Source organism: Lepidochelys kempii, chromosome 3 (genome assembly GCF_965140285.1).
Source record: "Lepidochelys kempii isolate rLepKem1 chromosome 3, rLepKem1.hap1, whole genome shotgun sequence".
Lineage (NCBI taxonomy): Eukaryota > Metazoa > Chordata > Testudines > Cheloniidae > Lepidochelys > Lepidochelys kempii.
In genome coordinates this window covers 199,561,104-199,585,687 of record NC_136382.1, presented here as the reverse complement: position 1 = coordinate 199,585,687, position 24,584 = coordinate 199,561,104, and the positions used below count along the sequence as shown (strand labels likewise).

The window sequence follows — 24,584 nt, the reverse complement described above, 5'->3', positions numbered from 1 at the left end:
CTGTCCCGCCCACTCACCCTTTCTAGTAACAGTATGAACGTTATTTCATTCTAGTATGTTTTTTGCCAAAAGTTCTAAAAGCACATCACATCTTCAATCTCAGACTTTTGAATCAGGAAGTGTTTAACTGCTTTACTATTTAGTACCAATATGCAATCTGTTCCAAAATGCTTTGAATATTTTAAATTTTTCCTTCAAGTCTCAACATCAGGATAGTTTTAATCCTAAATAAGAAAACACACATTCATACATAAGACATTACACAAAAACTGCACCATCAATTTCAAGTTCTGAAATAAGACTGCAGCAATTAAAAATTATTCTGACAATACTAAGTACACTCTAGAAACATACACATTTTCTATATTTTTTAAAGTATGCTTTTCCCCTTTCTTAATGCAATGACTTAATAATCTGTACCAGTTCTCTTTTGAAACAGCATTCTTCCCAAAGTAAGGGCCTAAATCTGTAAACACATAGGAATGTTGATTAAAGTTGCTCACATGTTAAAGCAATTTTTGTTTGCAGGATCAGGCCTTAAGTTTCCTCCTAATTCCCTTGGTGAATGTATCGACAGATGTCTTTACCGTTTTATTCTTTCAAACTGTCCTAACAAATGTGAAACAGCTTTACCACTGGCCTTGTTTAAAAATTAGTCTCTCCCAATAAGATGAAACTCCACATATAGAGGAGATATTTAAAAGCAGAAATGGCTAGATTAGTTGTTTAAATGACTGATCTTGCAAGTCGGTCCAATAAGATGTCCTCACCCACTTTGTCTGATCTTGCAAAAGACAAACACATACTTTTAAAAAAAGATAACATATTCCTTAAATTTAACAAACCTGATTCAGTTTTCTTTTCCTCTAAAGAAAAGTTTGTTTTGGGAGCCTTGACTGATTTAGTACTACTTGCTTTTGAAGTCTCTTGTTTGCTTAGAGATGAATCTGAGCTCATCACAATTTGTTTGTTTTTCCCTTTCCATACAAGTCCTTTATCATCCTGTGTAGGATCAATTTCTACATTAATTTTCTTACACTCCTTTTTCAACTTTGAGCGACATGAGCTGGCAATCCTCATGATGCTTTTCTGTCCATTCTGGGAGTCATCAGACTTCAATGGAGCTCCACATTTGTGGCCCATTTCCTGATAAACTATTTTGCTTTCCCCTTCAGTAGGTTTGTCAAGCAGTTTCCCAGAGTCTACTCCTCCTCTCAATTTTAACTTTTTTTTCTTCATTTTCTTTCCAGCAAATACTTTGGTGTCAACTCCTGAAAGATCGGAGTCTGAATCTGAAAGATCATAAAACCGTTTCAGATCCTCTGTAGAGCTATGGTTAATAGGGCGGCCTCTTTTATCAATAGTATATTTCAACTTAAACTTCTTGTCATGAAACATAGCCCGAAATCTTTTGTCAATCTTGATTTTGTGGTCTTTTTCTGGCATTTCCCAAAACCTAGGGTCCTTTGTAACATGGCTAAACCGCTGATCACTAGTCAGTTCCTTCTTGGATGCCATTTTTTGACAATTTTGCATCAGAACTTGATAAACCTAAAACGTAAAAATACACACAGACCAATAAACCATTTGTTTCTTAATATAGTGCTTAATATCAATGTTAACAAAATAAAATCTTATTTTAATGCATATTACTAAAATAAGTTATATAAATGTTGTATTAAAGGTAACAGAGCACGCAATATTTACTGACCTCTATATTTTTTAGATGTCAGGAAGGAATGAAGCAAGGCTGGATGAGAGGAAAACAATTCCTATTTAAAAAAGAATTCAAATTAATTCAATTCAAAATAATAATAAATAATAATAATAATAAAAGTTAAAAGTAGTTTCAGGTTCTATGTCTGTTCAAGTCACCATGCCAAATTTTGTGCTTTTGCAATAATAATTTTTTCTTATTGTTTAGGTTTGAATTTATTATTTTTAGAGGTGAGAATGCTATAGTCTTTTTTACATGTGCGAAGTAAAGTGCTTATCCGCACATTTTAAAAAGAAAATAATGTTTGTGTACAGTAAGCACACTGAAGTAAATAACTGCTATTCTGCTTAACTGACTTTACCAAGACGTTGTGTAGGTAGCATAAGGGCACTCTCTGAAGTAACTGTACTATATAGCACAGTAAGGATCTCGTCCTAGAATTAAAAATTTATAAAATTATTCTCTTTCACCAGCTTCCCTCTATATAACCCCCCCCCCCCACCCCTTACAGCTCTCACTCTGACTGTGAGAACGACAACGATTAACCAAATCACACTGAGGAACACTTGGCATCAAAATGCTTCCCTAAGAAATGAATGAAGATTTGAGAGAAGTACCCCAGCTGCTTCAGCAGCTACCCCTTCTCACAGTGGTTCACCACCAGCCCCGGCTTCCCACCCACAATGCGGGAACCCGTTAAAAGGTCTGGAACCACTGAACAAGCTCAGCGCTAATGCTGAGCAGCTGGATAATCGTACGATTTGCCCTGCTGTCGTCGCCGTGTTTGCCCCAGGGTATTAGAGACACAAGGTGGATGTGGGAGTATCTTCCATTGGACCAACTTCTGCTGGCGAGAGAGGAGGAGCTGCGGAGCTCTGCAAAGCTCTTCTTCGGGTCTCTTCCCCCCCGCAGAGGCTGGGCCAAGAGAGGATATTACCTCGCCCACCTGGTCTTCACTCTCAGTCTGGCAGCAGCCCGTGGCCCGGCTCCCTGCTCTCACCCAGCGGCCTGGCCTGTCTGAAGCCTGTCCGCAGCCGGGACCAGGGGGGAGGGGAGGGCAGGGGGAGGACGACGACGACTTCGATCACTTCCCGCGGGTGTTTACACGAACCGCTTGCCCAAGCCTGGCCTAGGCCACTCCCGCGGGGCCTCGGGAGCACGCACAGGCGGCTACCCGCACGCAGGCCTAGCCCTCAGCCCCGCGGCGTGCGCCGGGCGGGCAACGCCCCCGCCTCCCTCTGCTGACCACGGGGCCTTCGCCGAACGGGTTCGGCGCAGCGTCTCCTCAGGGCCACGCGGGCGGGGGCGGGGAGCGTATCCCCTAGGAGCCACGCGCTCCCGACCAACAGCTCGGCTCTACTCCCTTCACTCACCTGCTGCCGCGTGCCCAACGCCACCTCTCGCTCTCTTTCGCGCGCGCGCGCCACCTAGGAGCAGCTAAAAGTGCCCGTGCCCGACAGAGACTCGGACAGCACAAATACACGACCCTGGGGTTCGTGTCACTCGAGCTTGTACGCATGCGCAGCTCTCTCTAGCTCACGCTCTCGCGGAGGTGACGCTCGTGCGTGGTAGGGGCACGAGCGCAGGGGTCAGGCCCGCCGCGGAAGGGGGCAGCGGGAGTCCAGCGCCTGCGCAGTGCCTCCTGCTCGGGCGGACGCTTGTCTCCGCGGGAGCGAGTACCCGCCGCCTGCCCGCTCATGAGGGCCGCCGCCCTTCTCAGGGAGCCCGGCTCCTTTCTCCGAGGGGCCAGCTCGGGCTGCTGGTGCCGTCGCTTCTGGGTGGCGTCCGGGGAAGCCGCCGCTGCCTCGCCAGGCTCCGGGGCCCGGACCCCCTTCGACCGAGAGCTGAAGCGGAAGCAGAAGAACTGGGCGGCGCTGCAGCCCGAGCCCGCCAAGTACGATTACCTGAGGGAGGAGGTGAGGCCGGGCTCCCGCTTCCCGCTCCTCGCGGCGGGACCCAGCCCCGCCCCGCGCGGAGAGGAAACGGGCCCTCGGCCGCCCACCCCCAGGTTCCGGAGGACAGAGGGGCGGGGAGCAGCCCCGCCCGCCCTGGCGGTCGGACCGTGACCCCCTTCCCTTGGGAGACCCGCCGCCACACCCCCCCCCCCCCGGCCTGCCGCGGGGCGGGGCAAGGAGGAGGAGGTGACGCCCCTGCTGCGGGGGACGCGGCGTCTTCCCCGCACTCGCAGCTGGGCCGGTAAAAGTTGGGTCTGTCCCCGGCCAAACGGCTTCCGCAGCGCCGAGCAGGACGGCGCCGCGTCCTGCAAATAGCAGATCACGCGTACGTGCAGCCTCCGCGACGTCGACGGCGTGAACTCGCTTATTGTCCATCCTGCCTCGTTCCTTTGGTACCCGCGTGGCCTTGGACTGCTGTTCGGGCCTGTGCCATAGGAAGGTTTCTGTTTTGCTTTTTTTTTTTTTAACAAGTCGCTTTGTCCACCCCTGCGCTTGTCTCCTCTTTCGAGAGGGTGGGGAAGATGAGGATAAGCGGGGTGCTAGATTTGGGTTTATAATCTGGGGTAGTAGTTGGTTACTTTGGGTGCCTAGAGAATGTGTGACCACTTGCCTGAGCGTGTAACTAAAAATGGATGGATGGGGAAAGGAGTAATGAAAATGCTGTTTGCGGCTGTACAGGATATATAGGCAGATACCACTTCACCTCTTTCAGGCTTTTGCGAACATGGAACACACACTTGCCAAGGATTAGTAGCATCCACCTACATTATGGTTTATACAGTGGAGTACAATGATCACATGCATCTCCCTCCTCCAGAGGTAAAGGGTGTCAGTGTAAGGTGTTCAAGGTCTGGTGGGTATTGAACAGATCCTGGCTGTACTCCACCTGGCTATCCCCTTTCTGGCTCATGCTGAAACCTCTTCCTTGTCTGCTGGCTGGGGTTGAGGGGAGAGGCAGGAGTGTGGGGTTCCTTCTCTTCAGGATGCAGTGTCCACAGATACGTAAAGCACACAGTTCATAAAAGACACAGGTCAGGCAGGTGACTCTAAAACTCCTTCTCCCTCACCTTCTGTTCCCCTTCCCCTTCCCCTTTTGCAAGGCACTGAGACTCCTGCCTGGAGAATGCGTTTTGCTATTTCCTTTGCCAAGTTGCTGCTGATATTCTTGTTCCTGTGGGAGTGCCATAATGCGAGGTAGACTTCTGGTAGCTTTGACTCCTGAGCAGCACAGTCTGGAAGTGCTACCAGACAGGTTGCTCCTGAAGGGAATATTGTGTTGTGGGATTGCAGGTGTACTGCTTATGTTGGTATAGGTTTGTGCATGTCCACATTGGTATTGTACTTGTATAGAACTATACAAGTAGGGGGCTTTGCTCCTGAAAAGGAGCAAAACTATGCCAGAAGAAGTGGAGGGTTCTGCTGGTAGGTAACAAAGTTAAGTGTGGATGCATGCAAGGCTGTGCTGAAAAAAAGTGAGCTTAACTGGGACAACTTTCTAGTGTAGACCAGGCCCAGGATTCTGTGATTTGACCCTCTAATAGCCCCTCCTCCTTTGTCCCCACCCTGCACTGCTAACAAAAAAAGAACTTTCTACCCTCAGGGAGAACAGGGATGGGAAGCTGAACGTTAATTCTTATTTATAATGCTCGTATCTTACTCTTGCAATTCTCTAGGTTGGTGGCAGAGTAGCAGACCGGGTGTTTGACATAGCCAGGTAAGTTAAATATCTTGAGTGAGAGATCTCCAGTATCTTTTGACTCTGGAATCTACCCAGTTAAAGGCATGAGTTAAAGTAGATTCTAGTACTATATCTGTTTGAGTCCCCTTGCTAATTTTTGTGGTTCAATCAACACATTTTCTTACATTTTATTTTTTCCCTACTCCTGTGTTGTGTAAGGCCCATATTTGGGGAAAGGAAAGGAGTTGAATATTCAGGAAAAACAGTGAAGCTGACTATAGATAGATAGATACTCTCAAATATACAGAGTAAAATATATATATATATATATATATATATATCATCTTTCAGTTACAGTAATTGTAGGTCTTCTTAGATTTATAGTATCCCTTTAGTAAAAATTCAGCTCTCAGGTGTATTTATTTCAGTATTTACGTAATATCAGAGCTGGCAAACTTATGAGACTCCCTTTGGCCACAGGTTATTAGGGAAGCTGAGCAGAAGCTGAGCAAGGTCCGGGGCAATGTCCTAGTTATCGGCCTAGTCTTCCCGGGCTGCATGTGTGCCCTCCTCACTGCCCCCCACACAAAGTGGGAGTGGGAAGATTAGTGGGATCGCTTTTAGAGTGCTGTCTTTGAATGCTATATAGGGGGCCCAGTCCTTTGTTTTGGTCTGTGGCTATTAGATGTCGGAATGTGGAGTTCTCCCCCGTCATTTCCCTTTCATCCCTGTTCAGATGGCAGGAGAAAAAGAGGAGCTTGCTGCAAAGTTTGGGGGAGTGGGGCAGTACAGTACTGTGCTAAACGTAAACTACTAAAATAATAAAGGAAAAGTTTTTAAAAAAAGATTTGACAAGGCAAGAAAACTGTTTCTATGCTTGTTTCATTTAAATTAAGATGTTAAAAGCAGCATTTTTCTTCTGCACAGTTAAACTTCAAAGCCATATTAAGTAAATGTTCAGTTGTAAACATTTGAAAGAACAGCCATAACGTTTTGTTCAGAGTTACAAACATTTCAGAATTACGAACAGCCTCCATTCCCAAGGTGTTCGTAAAGCTGAGATTCTACTGTAGTAGCAGTGAAACTGAACATCTTGTAAATAGTGCTTTGCTGCTGTATCACAAAGCTGTGAGCAGCAGCAGAGGCAGTGCAACTATATGTCTGCCAATTCAGGAAGTCAGCACTACATGTATTTACACTGGCTCACAAGTTTTAATTCTGCAGAAGTTTATGGCTTATACTCTCACCGTTGGTAGAAGAAGCTTGCTACTGTTAAGTGAGAAAGTGGATTTTTAAAATCGTGTGAGAGGTCCTTACTGTCCTTTTCAAATTTTCACTTATTTTGGAAGCCAGTGTTTTATTCTATAGAAACTTGAATTAAAGTTTAAAGACTTAACATACCTTTTATGGTCGATGTATTGCCCCAGACCTATAATTAAGCTGCATATTTTTATTTTCTAGAATTATTGTGGCAAGAAAACACACGTGAAGTCATAAATGGGGGAAAATAGACCTCAAGTTACATGTATCAAGTGTCATTAAAGGAAATATGGGCAACATACACCAAAGGAAAATGACTTTGAGCTGTTTATATTGACATTAATTGAAATCATATTTAGTCAGAAAAGATATTTGGAACTTCATAAATTTATGAAATATAGTAGTTTTACTTGCATGCTAAGGAATTTACAAATTCTTTTGCTTAGAACGTTCCCTCTTGCTTTGGATGTTGGTTGTGGAAGTGGCTACATAGCTCAGTATCTCAACAAGGTACTGTATGTTTGTGCTTGTGTCTAAAAATAGTACAAATCATTCTTGTAATGCTGTGCTGTTCACAAATCAAACTTAAAGATTCTTCCATATCTTGTGGGTAACTTGTTGCTTCTTAATTCTTAAGTCACAGTTTAGAGGTGTGATACCCCCCACCTCTAAAATGTATTGCCATGAAAGATGTAGACTAGACCAGGGGTTCTCACAACAAATTTTTGGGTGGCCTCAGAGTGTAGCCACCAACTCTTGCTGGTGCCCGCTCTGATAATTTTTCCTAAAATACTTTAGGAAAAACAAATAAATATGCACATACACATGTCCAAATCATTGTAATTTATTTATGTAGGGTTGTGGGGTTTTTTTTTGCTGTCTCAACCATTAAAAATAATGTACAATTGTGTCTATTCTTTACTGGACCTAAACAGATAAGGTGCTTTGCTTATTTTGGTGGGTTTTTTTTTTTTATTAAAGACTTGCTAGCTAGTAAGTCTTCTACTGTGAAAAATGAAGTTTGTCTATTTGTTAATATTTTCCACAGCAGACTTGCTAGCTAGTTGGGATTGTTACTATCACTTTCCACAGCAGAGTTACTCAGTCCTGGCAAGCACGGGAACAAATTAAGCCCTGAATGGGGAGGTGGGTAAGGGGCCCAAGGGTGGTGGGAGGTATTGGGGGTCAGGGGTGATGAGCTCAGGATGGGAGCCTGGGGTTCCGCTGCATGGCTGGGGACTGGAGGAGGCAGCGGGTGTCAGGGGAGACGTGCCGGGGGGTGAGCCCAGAGCTGGAGCCCGAAACCCTGCAGGTAAGGGATGGATCCTGCTGCCTACCACCCCAGAGCTGAAGCCCAAGCCCCACCACCCGCAGGACGGTGGGGAACTCATGCTGGCCGCCTGTTCCTACAGGGTTTGTGGCTCGTGAAGGGGAGACGGACCAGCTCCTGCTGGTGGCCTTGGGGCGTGGGTTGATGCTGTGCGTTCTATCCCCCCAATCACTGCCCAGGAGACTAGATAATTCAGTTTTTGTCACCTCAGTTAAAACTTCCAACAAAAATACCAATTGCAATAGTGGTTCTTCCCATTATGAATGGAACTGAGTCCACTGATTCCTTTCACACAGATCACTGAATCATCAGGGTAATTTACAGTTTATAGCACCTTGGGTCAGACTTGAACTGGTGTTCTTAAGATGAAAGGTCCTATCATCCACTCCCCCATATCTAGACTTCCTTGCTGGAAAGTAACCAGTAAGACCATAATTAAATTTTAGCACATAAGATAATCTGGGGATCTATTTCTTTTTGGTCGTCTCTTATTTCAGCCTTTTATGAAATACTTTAAAATACAGTCTTACACAGTTGTTTGCAGTGTTGTTGCCAAGTTGGTCCCAGGATATGAGAGACAAGATAGGTGAGGTAATATCTTTTATTGACCCAAATTCTGTTGGTGGAAGGTACATGCTTAGAGCCCAGACCAGAAGAAGAGCTCTGAGTAGCTTAAAAGCTTCCACCTTTCACCAACAAAAATGGGTTCAAAAAAGATATTACCTCACCTACCTTGTCTTCCTAAATTACTAACTCTTCAGAGGCAACATTGTGCTTTTTAGTAGATAAGTTCAGTTGGTGATAGTATACAGAACATCCATGCGTCTAGTCTGTAGTAGCATAAAGAGAAGCTTTAAGGCTAATTCATCTGATTCTGAAGTAGCAGATTAAACTAACCTTGACTGGAGTAGACAGTGATTAAAGTAAAAAATTCTAGACCCGTGTACAGTATCAAAGCTGTGCATAGTGTAAATGAAGTCTGTAATGACTTCAAAACTATACTTCCTGGATTTTCTTTATGCTGACAGTAGCATGACACCCAACACTAACTTTTTCTCCAGTACTTTACTATAATTTTTTTAATGGCTTTTTTCATCATAATGCATCTCCTGGTTATCTGAAGGCTAGACTGATATGATGCACACATTGGGATACACCATAACACTCTTCAGAAACTAAAGCTAGTGCAGAACCCCCCACCACCTCCTTGATAAATGAAGTTTCTTGCCCTGAATGTGTATCAATCAGTGCTCCATGATCTGCACTTGGTTTCCTGTGGGTTTTTGGGTGAAGTTGAAGGTGTTGGTATTAACCTATCAAACCTTCCTACCTGAGACTTTTTCTCCATGCCATACTGCCATGGATGAGATCTTAAGATGGACCTATCTCTGAATAAGAGGTGGGGGCTCTGGCAAGGCTTCCTCTGTGAGCGCTTTTTACATTTGTATTATGCCCTTCCCCCAGTCTGAAATAGCACAAATCTGTTGACCTTAACACATGCTTGGCAGTGTGGCTTGATTAGGAGGGATGCTGAAAAAGCAAATATTGTTGGAGGGGAAGATGTGGGGAGAATGCATAGTTGATTTTTTTTAATTTTTGAGGTTGTCTGTTTTTACTTACTGTATTTAAAATATTTATAAGACACCTAAAGTGTTCAGAGAGATTGCCTCCTGTTGGTTTATAAATCTAAATATTTGACAGATTTTTCTTATTTCAGGAAACAGTTGAAAAACTTTTTCAAGTAGATATGGCAGAGAATGCTCTGGTGAGTAGCAGTCTGACTTCTGCCTGCCATGCTTGTATTCCACAATACTGAGAAACAAAAGAAATATAGCATCAAATGCAGTTTGAAATTCTATCTATCTATTCTAACCTGACTTAGAAAAATACTATGGAAACTGAAATCCCCACTGTCAGCGTTGTAGCTGATGAAGAATTCCTTCCCTTCAAAGAAGACACATTTGATCTTGTTGTTAGCAGTTTAAGGTTTGTATTAATCATTTCACTAAAGTTTAATGTTTGTAAAATCGGATAAGGGGATAGTGATGTTCTTGGGAAAGAAGATAAAGGATTTAACTAGGCAATGGCATTTGAATGGTATTTCTACAATCAAGCATTTTCTAGTCTTAAAGACCTTTGATAGTACTGTATATGAATGTAGTCATTCTTAGAATACTATCAAATTTGTTGTGCAGATATTTGACAACTTGTAGAATTACATTAAAAACTTTTATTGGGGAAGAGTCGATGATAGTTCTTTGCTTTGGCTTCTGAAATGTTTTTTGCTGTGACAATTACTTGCCTTTACTCAAATTTTATTCAACACTTAAATCTTAATAAAATGTACACTTTGTATTTTAGTTTGCATTGGGTGAATGACCTTCCTAGAGCTTTTAGAGAGGTAAGAAAATCTGTTGCTGTTACTGGTAATCAGAACAAATTTTGGTTTGCAGTTACTTCTCATGTGTACTTCCTTCCTCTTTTGCTTATTTCTAAGATATGTGTGGACAGCTTGCGTTGAAATATTTTTGGTCATATCCCTAGAAGTCTGATTAAATATGATTTTAATACTGTCCACACATTTTGTTGTTGTCCCTCATTAAGAGGACTCAAATTCTGCTACTATGAGACATTAACTAGAAAAGAAATGACACCACTCTTCACATGTTTTGTATTGATAAGGGTTTAAATACATGTGATGACAAAATTAATAGCTGTGAATTGATGTTTCCATATTGATTTTGATACCTTGCTAAGATTGTCATTCGGATTAATCCGTGGAACACGTCTTACTGAGTGATAACGAAACATATAACATAACTTGTACACACATTACAGTCTCAAAGCAGTTGATAAAACATATTATGTTATATTTAACTTTCTTAGATTGCAACAATTTTCCATGCAGAAGCATTTCTTACATCAGAATCTCTTTCAAATTGCAGCTAGATACAAAGGAATTTTCTTCAGTTAAAAGCTGCTTTGTGCTTTGACTCACTTCCTACTATGTAATTTTTGGACCAATGGCTTAAAGTAATGGAATTGCAGCTAACTTCTTAAACTTATCCCACATATACTTGATGCTAGTTACTGAATGGTGGTGTCTGCTGACTAGCTGATCAAATGTCTCAACATTAGCATAGAATAACACATCTTGGCTGATAACCTGATTAAATACTACTAATTCCCCAACTATCTTGCATCGTACATTACTTTGTAAGTCAGATCACTTGCGTATTTTATATAAATTATCATTTGTTTAATCATTTGTTTAAACTGGATCATTCAAGGAATAGGTATCAGTCAAGAGCCTTTTTACCTTGTTGACATTAGTTGGAATTCATGTGAGGCATGTGGTGACTGAAAGTTGTTACTATCTGATAAGTCTGATTATCTGTTTGTTACCTTACTTATTTTATTTGTCCATTCATAGTGGACAATTTTCTATGCTTAGCAAAATACTTACGAAGCTTGTTGGCACTCTCACAAGAGGGGCTCAAGAGTTTGAGTGTTAAAATGTTCTTTCAACCTAGGGGTTTCTCTGGATCAGAGATGGTTATACTACTACATGGTCTAAGAACAGACTGTTATCACAAATTCCTCCACTTGTCACTCATTCACAAGAATAAAAATCACTTTAGGAAAGTAAGAGAATTCTACTTCTCTGTCCTAAACTCTTAAAATTCAAACTATATGCAGTACACCTCTGGGGACAGTATAGCAAACATACATAACCTGTCCTACTGTATTTTCTGTTCACAAGTAAATAGCTGCAGATGTTCTTGTGTCAGTTAAGAATTTTCCATGCAGATAAAATAGTCTTGCCTATCCATAGGCATGTTTTGAATTTAATGTGATTTGGTAGTACTTGGTTTCCTTGGGAATTGCTCTGGGGCACAAATGCAAAATGATGACTTTGGTTCAATATGGAAGATTTTATAGCCTGTCATGCTACTAAAAACTTTGGCAGGACCTCCTTATGTTAATAGAACCCGATACTCTTCTCAGAAATCCAGGCACACGCTTGAGATCCGTCTTGTGTACACAATTACTTATGTTTCGGCATACAGAATCAAATAATTTGCTTGAAAATGGTCAGTTAAAAGTACACGTGCCTTGCCTTTTCAAAATCAATGGGAGTTGGACTGGGCCCTGAATCATAATCTGATATTAAATTTCACTCAGTTGCATTTTGCTATTGCAACAATTTAAAAACAAATTGTGTTGAATGAATGTTTGGTATAGTGTGTGATAAATTTGACTAAGGTATCTTACAGATGCGGATTACTGCTGAGTCAAGACAGCAGATTGAATTGATTACAACAAACACTTTCATTTATTTTATCTAGTCTTACCAAGTATTTTAATATTTCCTGTATAAAATGAACTAAAAGTGGAACCTCCAACAGAAATAAAACATCCAACTTTAAGCTTCTTGTTTCTTTAACCCTAATTCTTCAAGTGCTGGAAAGTAAGGGGAGGAAATACTCAGTTGTTTCAGCGACCTTACTGCTTCATCCTTTCTGTAGAGGCAAAAAGAAAACTTTTAAGAACTTTGTACCAAATAGTAACATTAGCAGACCTTTAATATTAAGCAGATTTTCTGTATTATAGATTCATCAAGTCCTTAAGCCAGATGGAGTATTTATTGGTGCCATGTTTGGAGGAGAAACTCTGTATGAACTTCGCTGCTCTCTGCAGCTAGCAGAACTGGAAAGAGAAGGAGGATTCTCGCCACATATATCTCCCTTCGTTGATGTCACTGACTTAGGACATCTGCTGGGAAGAGCTGGCTTTAACACGTTGACTGTGGTAATTATCAATATGAGGAGTGGAATAGTTTGGAAAATTAACGGTGGTGCCAATGAGTAATACTAAACTCCCTGGGTTCTAGGATAAATGATGTTGGTTTGTTCGTATTAGCCTTTCAAAAGGGAGGGAATAGAGCAAATAACCTGGGCATGGCATATCTCCATGGGAGAGACAGCATGATCCTTTAGCAAAGTCAGGTTATCTTCATGGAAACTAATACAGAAATGTACTGTTGATCTGTGTTCATGGTTTCAAAGCTTTAGGAAATTGCAGTGGAGAAGATGAATTGGTTCTGTCTTAAGCATAAGTGGTCGGCTCTTAATTTTGCTAACAAGGAAGTCTGACTTGACTAAATCAGAGATGGATGTCATAGCTAAGGTGATAGTGATTTTCCCTCTCTATATTTCTAGCTCCATAGATCCAATAGGTGCTGAGACTAGCAGTAATACATGTCATAAGGTGGTATTAGGTGAAAACTTGTTACTACAGTGATAGGTGCAAATAAAAAACTGAAGTTGATGAATGACAAACCACATGAACTTGTAATACTCACCTTGAAATTAACTGTCCAAAACATCTTAATGTTTTTATGAAACTAAAGAAATACATATAAGCATATTAATTAAATGAGTGCATTTACTAGGCATACTAGATATGGCCTAGTTGATAGTCACAAAACTACAATTGTGCCCAGACTCCTAAAGCTGCCTCATAATTGTTGCTAAACTGTGTACTACATGCCTTGAGCTTTACAACGAACTAAACCTTTTCTTTCTTTAACATTAATTGAGGTAAATATTTTCAATTTACATGTTTGAGGTGTTTAAATATGGACATAGGTGCCTAACTAAGTGGTCTGATTATTCAGAGATGTGGGAACCCACAGTTCTGGTTTAAGTCAATTGCTCATTTTTCTTAGTAATGTAGATGTGTTGTAATTAAGTACTGTGTGTTCTGTATGAAAAGTATCTTGATTGAACTTGTATTGAACCTTGCTATAATGTTAATTTAGTAATGCATTGAAGAACAATAAACGTGTTAGATCTGTTGCTGTTCATGACAGGACTGTTACACACTTATATTAGGAATATGGACCACAAAAGAAATTATATTCAAAATGTTTAAACATTTGAGTACATAGAGATTGGAATATTATATGCATGTACTTTCACAGATGTTTAAAACCTCGTACATGGAAGTGGACTTGCAGAAGGTGGTCTTTTACTTGGGCAGTGTAAAATAACTCTTGTAGTTTATGGAGACGGACATCTCCATTTGGGAGACTGTGTATACCTCTTGCAAAAGGGTTTGAAGTGTCAGAGTAGTTCTGGATACTCTATATCTTGGGTAGTAGAGTGGCTTATACTGTTTTAAAATCAATAGGTAAGAGATTGCAGTGTTTCCTTTAGGATATGAAACTCCCTTCTGTCATCCATCTCCTGATTGTGCATTACAAGGGGCAATAATCCATTGCTTCCCTTGAAGACCACAGCATCAGCTGCTTCAGAATTTGGCAGCACTGAATTGCTTACCTCTTTATTTCTATTTACAATTCAACTTGTTTATATAAAATCCTGTAGTTTTGACACCTGGCTACTTTAGCCTTCCTCTGATCCCAGCACCGTTATAATTTACTGATATCAGCTGAGGTGGTGCTTTTGCACCTAGAGGTTCAGCAGGGCTTGGCTTGGTTAGCTTCTGGTCCACACAACTTTTTTGAGAACTTCAACCCTACTAGTAAAAATGTAAGACACTAACAGTCAATTGCTATTGTTCTCTTCCTTTTGCTTATAATGGCACTTTAATCTGAATTTGGTGATTCAACTTGAGTTACTAAATATATTTCTGTAGGAATGTAGACATGGCTATCCATGTGTAGTGTTTTTCTTAAAGTGTAATTATATTGCATTAACGGGAGAGAAGTAGTAAAACAAGTTGTATATTTTTGCAAATTGTTATTTTCTTTTCATAGAGCAATCTCTTGTTTTGCTTTAGTTACTTATACACTTGAATTAAACATTTTTTAGGATACTGATGAAATTCAAGTCAACTATCCAGGGATGTTTGAGGTCATGGAAGATTTGCAAGGCAAGTATATTTTTCAGAAATAGCATGTAGGTTACTGTTCAAAATCTTGATTGGCTAAATACAGCAAGGTGTGGTAGAATTTGGAGAGGCTAGAGGTTGTGCCTGTTTCTTAACTCCAGCTAAACCTTTGCAGAAAAGTTCTCCTATTATCTGAGAATTGTGAAGTTCTTGACTAGGAAGAATTATTCATTCTAGCCTTGGCATGTCTGAATTTACATATTAATTAGGGCTGTCAAGCGATTAAACAGTAATAAATACAATGTATTTAAATACATTGTATGTTTTCCACATTTTCAAATATATTGATTTCAATTATGACACAGACAACAGTGTACAGTGCTCACTTTATATTTATTGATTACAAATATTTGCACTGTAAAAAAACAAAAGTCATTTTTCAGTTCACCTAATACAAGTATTGTAGTGCTATCTCTTTATCATGAAAGTTAAACGTTCAAATGTAGAATTATGTACCAAAAAAACTGCATTCAAAAATAAAATAGGCTGTTTGGGGGGCACAGCCTTCCCTACCTGGCTCTCCATACAGTTTTGCACCCCGATGTGGCCCTCAGGCCAAAAAGTTTGCCCACCCCTGCTCTATATAGTCATTTTATACATTTGTTTAGTATCCTTTTTTAAAAATCTATAAATAATAATGGAGGGGGTAGGCTTAAGCATCAGTATTCAAATTCTGGAAATAAGCAAACTAACTTGCTTATTTAAAAACATCAAGACCAATACTTAGCAGAATAAATCTTCTGGAAGATAATATAGTGAAATGGCTAACTTTATAAACCATAAATTGTAATACAAGCTGTGCAAGGCTTTTGCATTTTTGCAATGTAAAGTCGATGTTCCCTTCAATCAAATCTCTGTATGCTGTACCGTTCTACGGTAAAACTTGGAGGATTCTCCCTCTGTATTGACTTAATATAAACGTGTGATTTACACATGAAATTTCAAACTCATGGTGTATGCTGTATCTTCTTTTTTTAAAGCTGAAACATATTTTTAGGTATGGGAGAGAGTAACTGTTCTTGGAATAGGAAACCTATCCTACACAGAGAAACCATGTTGGCAGCTGCGGCAATATATCAAGGTAAAAGTACACATTTAATAGCTATCTTTTTAGCCTTCATTGGTTCTATGAACATACTTGTTTTTCCATGTTACTTTTTTCTTTGACCTTTCTTATCTAAGACACGTGTCTTTTCTGTTTTTTAACACGAAAGTACCATTTATTTTTGTAATAACTTTTTAATAGTAATTCCAGTAGATTTGAAATAGATTCACATTTTGTATGGTTGGGATCTCATCTTGTCTTCTGTCCCTTATTACAATCAGAATTTTAAGGGTCTCCCTTTCCTCACAGTAAAAATAGCTTTCAAAAATGTATAGTTGCTTTCAGCAAAAACCATTGTCAGATTCAGCATTTCATACTTAATTCTTCAATGTATATAAACCCATTTCTCTTTTTAATAGAAATGTATGGAAGTAATGATGGTTCAGTACCTGCTACATTTCAGATTTATTACATGATAGGCTGGAAATTCCAAGAGTCACAGGTAACACGAAGCCTATCAATTGCTTTATGCTTGAATGTCAGTAACTCCCATGTTTCATAAGATAGCCCCTTTTTTTTATTCTAAGCAACTAAGGGGCTTTTTTTAAAGGCTGGTGTGATTTGTTTTGAACATAAAGATGAGTCCTTTGTTTGTTTGCTTGTTTGTTTTTCAGGCAAGACCTGCCCGGAGAGGTTCTGCAACAGTGTCATTTGGCGATCTGGCAAAAATAAATGAATTTATTTCAGGAGAGAAAAAGTAGTTCATCCAATGGCTACTGTTGTACTGGATCTTTTATGGAACTTTGCATTGCAGATATTCTATAGTTGTCAGATTTCTCCTGTTATGTCACTTTGAAAAGCTAATAAAGTGGTTACAGGACTCAGTTTATATTTTGTTCAGTGCATATTAGTAAGAGAACAACATAGTATCCATTAAAATTTCTATAGGAAGATTAATAGACGGTTGAAACTTCTTTTTTGGTAACTGATCGTTTGCAGATGTAATGTCTGTCTTCACCATTTCGGTGCTAAAGATTGCTCCAAAGGGGGTAACTTTTTGTTAGTATTTATGTACTCTGGGAGTAATGATATGATATTAAAGAGCATCTGCCTGGGGCAGTGAACAGGAATTTCAACTGAACTAATAGGGAAAAAACATCTGCAAATACACAGATCCAATTTAATATGTAAGTAGTCTGAAGATATTTTGGGGGGGGGGGGGGGAGGCCTCAAAATATGGGTAAAAACACTTGGCCATCAAGTGTTGAAATTCTCATGTTTGACCTGCATGTAAAGAGAAGTGAAGGAAACCATACTTGTGAGAGAAAATACCTTGCTGAAGAGCTCAGCTAAGTATCTTTCTTCAAAGTATGTACAACTAAACAGTTTCTGTGAATCATTATTTTCTAGCAACAGTGATCCATGGTGTGCATTGAGTGAAAGGACCCAGGAAATGCAATCATTGGAGCCTAATTCTTTACTTAATTATTTGAGCAACACTACATCAATGAGGCATGGCAATGCTATTTGTCTCCATACTGACTTGCATTCTAGTGCTTTAAAGAAAAGATGAGGGAAAGATACATCACCTACAGTAATGTTCAAGATACCCCAAACATCACATCAAGGGCAAGGACAGTACCAAGGTGGTAGCCTGACAACAGGGTTATTCAGCCTAGGGAGCTTATGCAACATTCTGTTAGTCAATGTGGTGGAACCTATGTAGAAAACATACTAGTCCGTAAGTGGAGTACACTCGCTCTTTAGTTAGTAACAGTGGAATAAGTATTCACCAACACTAAATTAGTTTTGTGGCGGGTCTAGTTTCATGATATGAATCCTAAAGTGAGGGCTGGAAGACAAGAAGTCTCTTGTGTTTTTCTCTCTCTCTCTCTCTCTCTCTCTCTCTCTCATAGATAGAAACTTCTCTCTCCTTGGCTGAGTAATATCACTGACATCAGGAAGGGGGGAACATCTTGTTTGTGAGTTAATAAGCATTTTTCTGGGTAGTATTTGACCGCCAAGGAATCTGATTAAATTCTGCATATGCGGTAGCCACTTGTCAAAAAGCATAAAGATCTTTCTCAAGTTTCTGAATAGCACCAAATAGGCTTTCTGGTAATAGAAAATGGAAGACAAAGAGCATGAACTAGGTGCTTTTTATAGGTAATAAAATCCTTGTTTCTTCCTGATAACACAAAGCTGGATTTTGTCCTTTCTGGTCATATTGCAAGAAACAATAGCAAACCAAAGTAATCTGACAACAAATGCTAAAGTGCACCGGCATTTTCTATTTCATTGCATTTTTTACAGCAACATCTTTGCTATATTACAGGTACAGGATAGTACATGTGAACAGGATTAGCAGTAATCCCAAATATTTTTACACAGTGTGGCTGACCTAATTTCAGGCTTTTTATATTTAGTTTCTCAGCCTTAGACTGCATTGCAAAAGTTGGACATCATGCTGTCAGCACTGCCTAACTCAGTCCTGTTCTACGCTACACAGTTAGGTTGTTGTAAGGCAGCTTACGTCGACCTAATTCTGTCAGTGTCTACATTACAGCCTTGTCCTGCCCATGTAAGTCCCCTACTATGACATAATAAGCACCTCCACGGGAGACATAGGGATTTAGGGTGACAGTGTCTGTGTAAACATTGTGTTACTTTATAGTGGCTGTTAGTGCTCTCATCAATGTCACAGCTTCAGGGAAGTGGGGAGCGGGAGGCTGAAAAGCCGGGACAGCTGGACCCCACTCCCCAGGGACAAGAAGCCCTAGGTGGCATCCCTCCACCACCATCTGGCAGGGAACAGAGAGGCAAGAAGCCCCGGGAGCCTGTGGGCAGCTGAGCTCCTGGCAGAGATCTGCCAACGGAGCTGAGAGATGGGGCTCTCAGTTCCCCCATGCTGCTTTTAGGTCAGCCGAAGCACTCTTGGTGAGGACTTGCACCTCCCCAGGAGGGTAGTGTGGACATGCACCACTGCAGTAATTGCTCCTAATATGGGTTGCCTTAAGTTATTATTGTAGACGTACCCTGTTCCATTGTGCCTGTTGTAATAAAATAATCCCGTAGGTGGAGTTTGACAGAATGGTACAACATAATCAATGAAGTCATAACTGTTTTGTCTACCCTGCATATAAAGAAACCTTCAAATAGAATTGAAAAACCATCCTATTTTCTAAAGTCTTGGGTTTCTCTTTGTCTTCTAATTAACAATGCGCTCAGACTGAAAGGAACACGTTTTCCCAAATGTAGATTTTTCATTAATTGCATGTACTGTATATTTATTTTTTCTAAATTTTTGCTTTTGAGTTTCTTCTCAAGCACTGCGACTACTGGTTATGACTGGTTAGGTGTGAAGGGACTAGCGAGAATCAAGAGTAATGTTGTGTGGAAATGTTAATTAGGAGAGCTGCTGCTGTGCCTGGTTCCTCTACCACTAAATCAGCACTTGGGTAGGAGAGAACTGAAACATTAGAAACTTCCTCTCTCTTTCCTTTGCAGAGAAGAAGAATGTGCCACTGGTAATAGGAAAAATGGGCATTGCTGGACAGAGAAACTGCAGATTTGTTTCCCTCCCTAATGCACGGACGAGAGAATACAGATAGAGCACCTAACTTGGGAGTAGGCTGGGAGCTACAGGTGTAGGGAAGAGTAAGGTGCTGCACAGGATCCTTGCGAGTTGGTTGGCAGGAGATTGGTCCTGCTGTTTCCTTGTATATTTAAAAACTTAATAAACAATACTTAATTTAACTTAAGCATATGACCTCACATTCCTTGTGCATCCGGAATTCACCTTTAAAGTTGGGGGAGTTCATGGTGTACAGGAAATACAAGGTCAAGCCCTTGGGAAACTGTCAGAGTCTGGGGTGCAATCCAGACTAGTGAAGACTGTTACCTCTTACCCTATAAGCCAGAGTGCCTCACAATGCATTGCTACTATAGCTCTCTGCCTGGAATGCCCACAGTCAACAACAAGCATCTACTATGTCTACATATTGAGCAGCCCTGGGCTAACAGTTTGGAACCTGGAGCCTGCCTACAATAGCACAGACTTCCACTAGTCTCCACCAGACTTGGTTAACAACTGGTAAGGGATTTCCCCAAAAACGTGTTCTGAAATGTTCAGCCCTGTCCTGGAACTATCAGAGGACTGTCAAGGGTCTTTTTTCCTTCAAAAAGTCAATATTCAACAGTTTGTTGCTTTAACTAGGGCTACCAACCAGTTCAAACATAGTACTGGATTGGTTTCGATTAAAAATAAAAAAGTTTAATTATAAAGAGAGCGATTATGTGAGTACAAGTATAAGGATTACACTCAGAAATGGTTGCAAGAGAAATAAAGTGTATTCTGGTAACTAAACTTAACAAGCGAGACTTGGTTCAAGGTAAAATCCTCATCACATTTCCATCAAGATAGCTGACCAAACTCCTGATTCAGCGTCTATCCTCCAAAGTCAAAAGGCTGGTACCTTCATCTTCTGAGGTGAAAGATAACTAGCGGTTTCTTGGCCCCTCTATTTTATAGTCCAATGACCCTTTGAAATGGATTTCTTCTGAAGGATACTTCCAGATAAAAATGTGTTCGTAGCTTGTGAGGTAGGCAACAATGCAGACTGTTTTGAAGGAAGTGGCATGCTACTTCTTCCCTGCTGGAGTAGTTGTCTGCTAAAATGCAAATTTTTTAGTTCTTGACTCCTTCAGTACAATTGAATAAAAATTAGACATATGATTGTCAATCTTCTCCCTGGCTGTGATAGTGTGAGGTTTGTCTCTCTCCCTTGTTAGCTTGATGGGTCTGTTCACACAGTATGCAAATACATTCTCATTGTATTTCAAAAAGAAAAGGAGTACTTGTGGCACCTTAGAGACTAACCAGTTTATTTGAGCATAAGCTTTCGTGAGCTACAGCTCACTTCATCGGATGAATACTGTGGAAAATACAGAAGACGTTTTTATACACACAAACCATGAAAAAATGGGTGATTATCACGACAAAAGGTTTTCTCTCTCCTGCTGGTAATAGCTTATGTAAAGTGATCACTCTCCTTACAATGTATGAGCTCTCAAAAATGGATACTCTCATAAAAAAGCAACCTTCCACACAAACTTCCTCATGGCTGGACTTTACTAAAACTAGACAAGCCATTTACAACACACACTTTGCTTCTCTACAAAAGAAAAAGGACACTAAACTTTCTAAACTACTACATGCCACAAGGGGCCACAGCAATGGTTCCCTCAATCCACCCAGCAATATTGTTAACCTATCCAACTATATTCTTAGCCCAGCAGAAGCAGCTGTCCTATCTCAGGGCCTCTCCTTCTGCCCCTCCACCGCCACAAACATGATACAGTTCTGTGGTGACCTAGAATCCTATTTTCGACATCTCTGACTCAAGGAATATTTCCAACACACCTCTGACCAACATACTAATCCACAGAGACCTCCCTACCAACACTACAAAAAGAAGGATTCTAGGTGGACTCCTCCTGAAGGGCGAGACAGCAGACTGGACTTCTACATAGAGTGCTTCCGCCGACATGCACGGGCTGAAATTGTGGAAAAGCAGCATCACTTGCCCCACACCCTCAGCCATGCAGAACACAATGCCATCCACAGCCTCAGAAACAACTCTGACATCATAATCAAAAAGTCTGACAAAGGAGTGCTGTTGTCATCATGAATAGGTCAGAATATGAACAAGAGGCTGCTCGGCAGCTCTCCAACACCACTTTCTACAAGTCATTACCCTCTGATCCCACTGAGAGTTACCAAAAGAAACTACAGCATTTGCTCAAGAAACTCCCTGAAAAAGCACAAGATCAAATCCGCACAGACACACCCCTGGAACCCCGACCTGGGATATTCTATCTACAACCCAAGATCCATAAACCTGGAAATCCTGGGCACCCCATCATCTCAGGCATTGGCACTCTGAAAGCAGGATTGTCTGGCTATGTAGACTCCCTCCTCAGGCCCTACGCTACCAGGACTCCCAGCTACCTTCGAGATACCACTGACTTCCTGAGGAAACTACAATCCATCGGTGATCTTCCTGATAACACCATCCTGGCCACTATGGATGTAGAAGCCCCCTACACCAACATTCCATACAAAGATGGACTACAAGCCATCAAGAACACTATCCCCGATAATGTCACGGCTAACCTGATGGCTGAATTTTGACTTTGTCCTTACCCATAACTATTTTACATTTGGGGACAATGTATACCTTCAAATCAGTGGCACTGCTATGGGTACACGCATGGCCCCACAGTATGCCAACATTTTTAGGGCTGACTTAGAACAACGCTTCCTCAGCTCTCGTCCCCTAACGCCCCTACTCTACTTGCGCTATGTTGATGACATCTTCATCATCTGGACCCATGGAAAAGAAGCCCTTGAGCAATTCCACCATGATTTCAACAATTTCCATCCCACCATCAACCTCAGCCTGGTCCAGTCCACACAAGAGATCCACTTCCTGGACACTACAGTGCTAATAAACAATGGTCACATAAACACCACCCTATACTGGAAACCTACTGACCGCTATTCCTACCTACATGCCTCCAGCTTTCACCCTGACCACACCACACGATCCATTGTCTACAGCCAAGCTCTGCGATACAACCGCATTTGCTCCAACCCCTCAGACAGAGACAAACACCTACAAGATCTCTAACAAGCATTCTTACAACTACAATACCCACCTGCGGAAGTGAAGAAACAGATTGATAAAGCCAGAAGAGTTCCCAGAAGTCACCTACGACAGGATAGGCCTAACAAAGAAAATAACAGAACGCCACTAGCCGTCACCTTCAGCCCCCAACTAAAACCCTTCCAATGGATTATCAAGGATCTACAACCTATCTTGAAGGATGACCCAACACTCTCACAAATCTTGGGAGACAGGCCAGTCCTTGCCTACAGACAGCCCCGCAACCTGAAGCGAACACTCACCAGCAACCACACACCACACAATAGAACCACTAACCCAGGAACCTATCCTTGCAACAAAGCCTGTTGCCAACTGTGTCCACATATCTATTCAGGGGACACCATCACAGGGCCTAATAACATCAGCCACACTATCAGAGGCTCGTTCACCTGCACATCCACCAATGTGATATATGCTATCATGTGCCAGCAATGCCCCTCTGCCATGTACATTGGTCAAACTGGACAGTCTCTATGTAAAAGAATAAATGGACACAAATCAGATGTCAAGAATTATAACATTCATAAACCAGTCGGAGAACACTTCAATCTCTCTGGTCACGCGATTACAGACATGAAAGTTGCGATATTAAACAGAAAAACTTCAAATCCAGACTCCAGCGAGAGACTGCTGAATTGGAATTCATTTGCAAATTGGATACAATTAACTTAGGCTTGAATAGAGACTGGGAGTGGCTAAGTCATTATGCAAGGTAACCTATTTCCCCTTGATTTTTCCTCCCCCTTTCTCAGACGTTCTTGTTAAACCCTGGATTTGTGCTGGAAATGGCCCACCTTGATTATCATACACATTGTAAGGAGAGTGATCACTTTAGATAAGCTATTACCAACAGGAGAGTGGGTTTTTTGGGAGGGGTGTGGAGGTTGAGAAAACCTGGATTTGTGCTGGAAATGGCCCATCTTGATTATCATACACATTGTAAGGAGAGTGATCACTTTACATAAGCTATTACCAGCAGGAGAGTGGGGTGGGGGGAGAGAAAACCTTTTGTAGTGATAATCACCCATTTTTTCATGGTTTGTGTGTATAAAAACGTCTTCTGTATTTTCCACAGTATGCATCCGATGAAGTGAGCTGTAGCTCACGAAAGCTTATGCTCAAATAGTTAATCTCTAAGGTGCCACGAGTACTCCTTTTCTTTTTGCAAATACAGACTAACACGGCTGTTACTCTGAAACCTGTCATTGTCTTTCAAAGTACTTTGGAAACTGGTGGCTTGACAAAACAAGTGATGTATGTTCAGGACAGATACAAAATGATCACACATACAGAAGTCTTCTCCTCTAGAAAAATGATTTTCTTCAGTGTCATGCTAGAGGTCTGATCTTCCACCATTGGTGTCCAGGAATATGTTGCCACTAACAATGAATGCAGGACCAGGCTCTCTGTTAGCTAGTAGAAACTCTAGTGAATGTCATGCCTACTTAATTAGAGCAATAATCTGGTAACAAACTGCAGAGAAACTATTTCAGTGACTGACAATGGATTAATGGCATATTTGGTCTGTTGAAATGTGAACATGTGAACCCATTCAGAGTAATTAAAACCTGTTGGGGCTGTCTAGCTTCCAACTGGCAGCTTTTTGTTAATTCTTTCTGCTTTCCTTTTGTATGTTGGCACACTGAGCTGATCTTTTACTATAATTCTTTAAAATAAGCAGGTAAACAATATTAAAGTAACTTATGAAATAAGGGATTTTTTCTGCATAGCATACTCCTGAGAATTGGGATAGCTGGTTATCTGCTGTGTGTGTGTCCATCAGCGGGCAAATGAAAGATTTTGCTGTACTGACAGGCTTTAGTTTCTGTAAGCAAATTATCCATTTTAAATTAAGAACCTAATTTTCTGTAATGTTACTAACTTTCCCTAGAGCTACACGTATTTTCACTTTGTTCCATAAGTATTAGAAAGAGATGTTAGAAAAATGAGTAA

At 41.0% G+C, this 24,584-nt stretch overlaps 2 protein-coding genes across 15 annotated transcripts in view; one reads left to right on the top strand and one right to left on the bottom strand.

The window, feature by feature from the left end:
* The window catches only part of ESF1 (ESF1 nucleolar pre-rRNA processing protein), a 69,528-nt gene extending 65,853 nt beyond the window's left edge, over nucleotides 1-3,675 (bottom strand). For 8 of the 11 annotated variants that reach the window (XR_012158324.2, XR_013635623.1, XR_012158325.2 and 5 more), the window contains exons 1-3: nucleotides 3,091-3,675; nucleotides 1,712-1,772; nucleotides 846-1,551 (exon numbers count right to left, since the gene is read on the bottom strand). Coding sequence is in view for 7 of the 11 variants with exons in the window: in XM_073339569.2 (XP_073195670.1) it covers nucleotides 846-1,536 (691 nt within the window). In the remaining 4 variants the exon portion in view is untranslated. The remainder of the gene's footprint in view (nucleotides 1-845; nucleotides 1,552-1,711; nucleotides 1,773-3,090) is intronic. The other 3 variants (XM_073339568.2, XM_073339566.2, XM_073339567.2) reach the window with 3 other exon arrangements.
* On the top strand, nucleotides 3,276-16,788 carry NDUFAF5 (NADH:ubiquinone oxidoreductase complex assembly factor 5). Of its 4 annotated transcripts, none has more exons than XM_073339573.1 (11): nucleotides 3,276-3,633; nucleotides 5,346-5,386; nucleotides 7,057-7,120; nucleotides 9,658-9,705; nucleotides 9,823-9,926; nucleotides 10,302-10,341; nucleotides 12,555-12,752; nucleotides 14,780-14,840; nucleotides 15,856-15,939; nucleotides 16,323-16,405; nucleotides 16,578-16,788. In XM_073339573.1, exons 1-11 carry the CDS (start codon nucleotides 3,415-3,417, stop codon nucleotides 16,662-16,664), a joined length of 1,029 nt encoding a protein of 342 aa, XP_073195674.1. In that variant the 5' UTR covers nucleotides 3,276-3,414; the 3' UTR covers nucleotides 16,665-16,788. The 4 variants fall into 4 exon arrangements, with proteins under 4 accessions (XP_073195674.1, XP_073195677.1, XP_073195675.1 ...); XM_073339576.2 differs by lacking the exon at nucleotides 3,276-3,633 and adding an exon at nucleotides 3,970-3,997; XM_073339574.1 differs by lacking the exon at nucleotides 3,276-3,633 and adding an exon at nucleotides 4,004-4,111.
* Nucleotides 16,789-24,584: the final 7,796 nt, after the last annotated feature.

Bases quoted from the DNA above. Each gene is read 5' to 3' on its own strand.
- NDUFAF5 (XM_073339573.1), top strand. From the start codon at position 3,415: ATGAGGGCCGCCGCCCTTCTCAGGGAGCCCGGCTCCTTTCTCCGAGGG. The intron at 9,927-10,301 runs GTTTGTATTAAT...TTTGTATTTTAG, and splicing joins CTTGTTGTTAGCAGTTTAAG to TTTGCATTGGGTGAATGACC. The intron at 12,753-14,779 runs GTAATTATCAAT...AACATTTTTTAG, and splicing joins GCTTTAACACGTTGACTGTG to GATACTGATGAAATTCAAGT.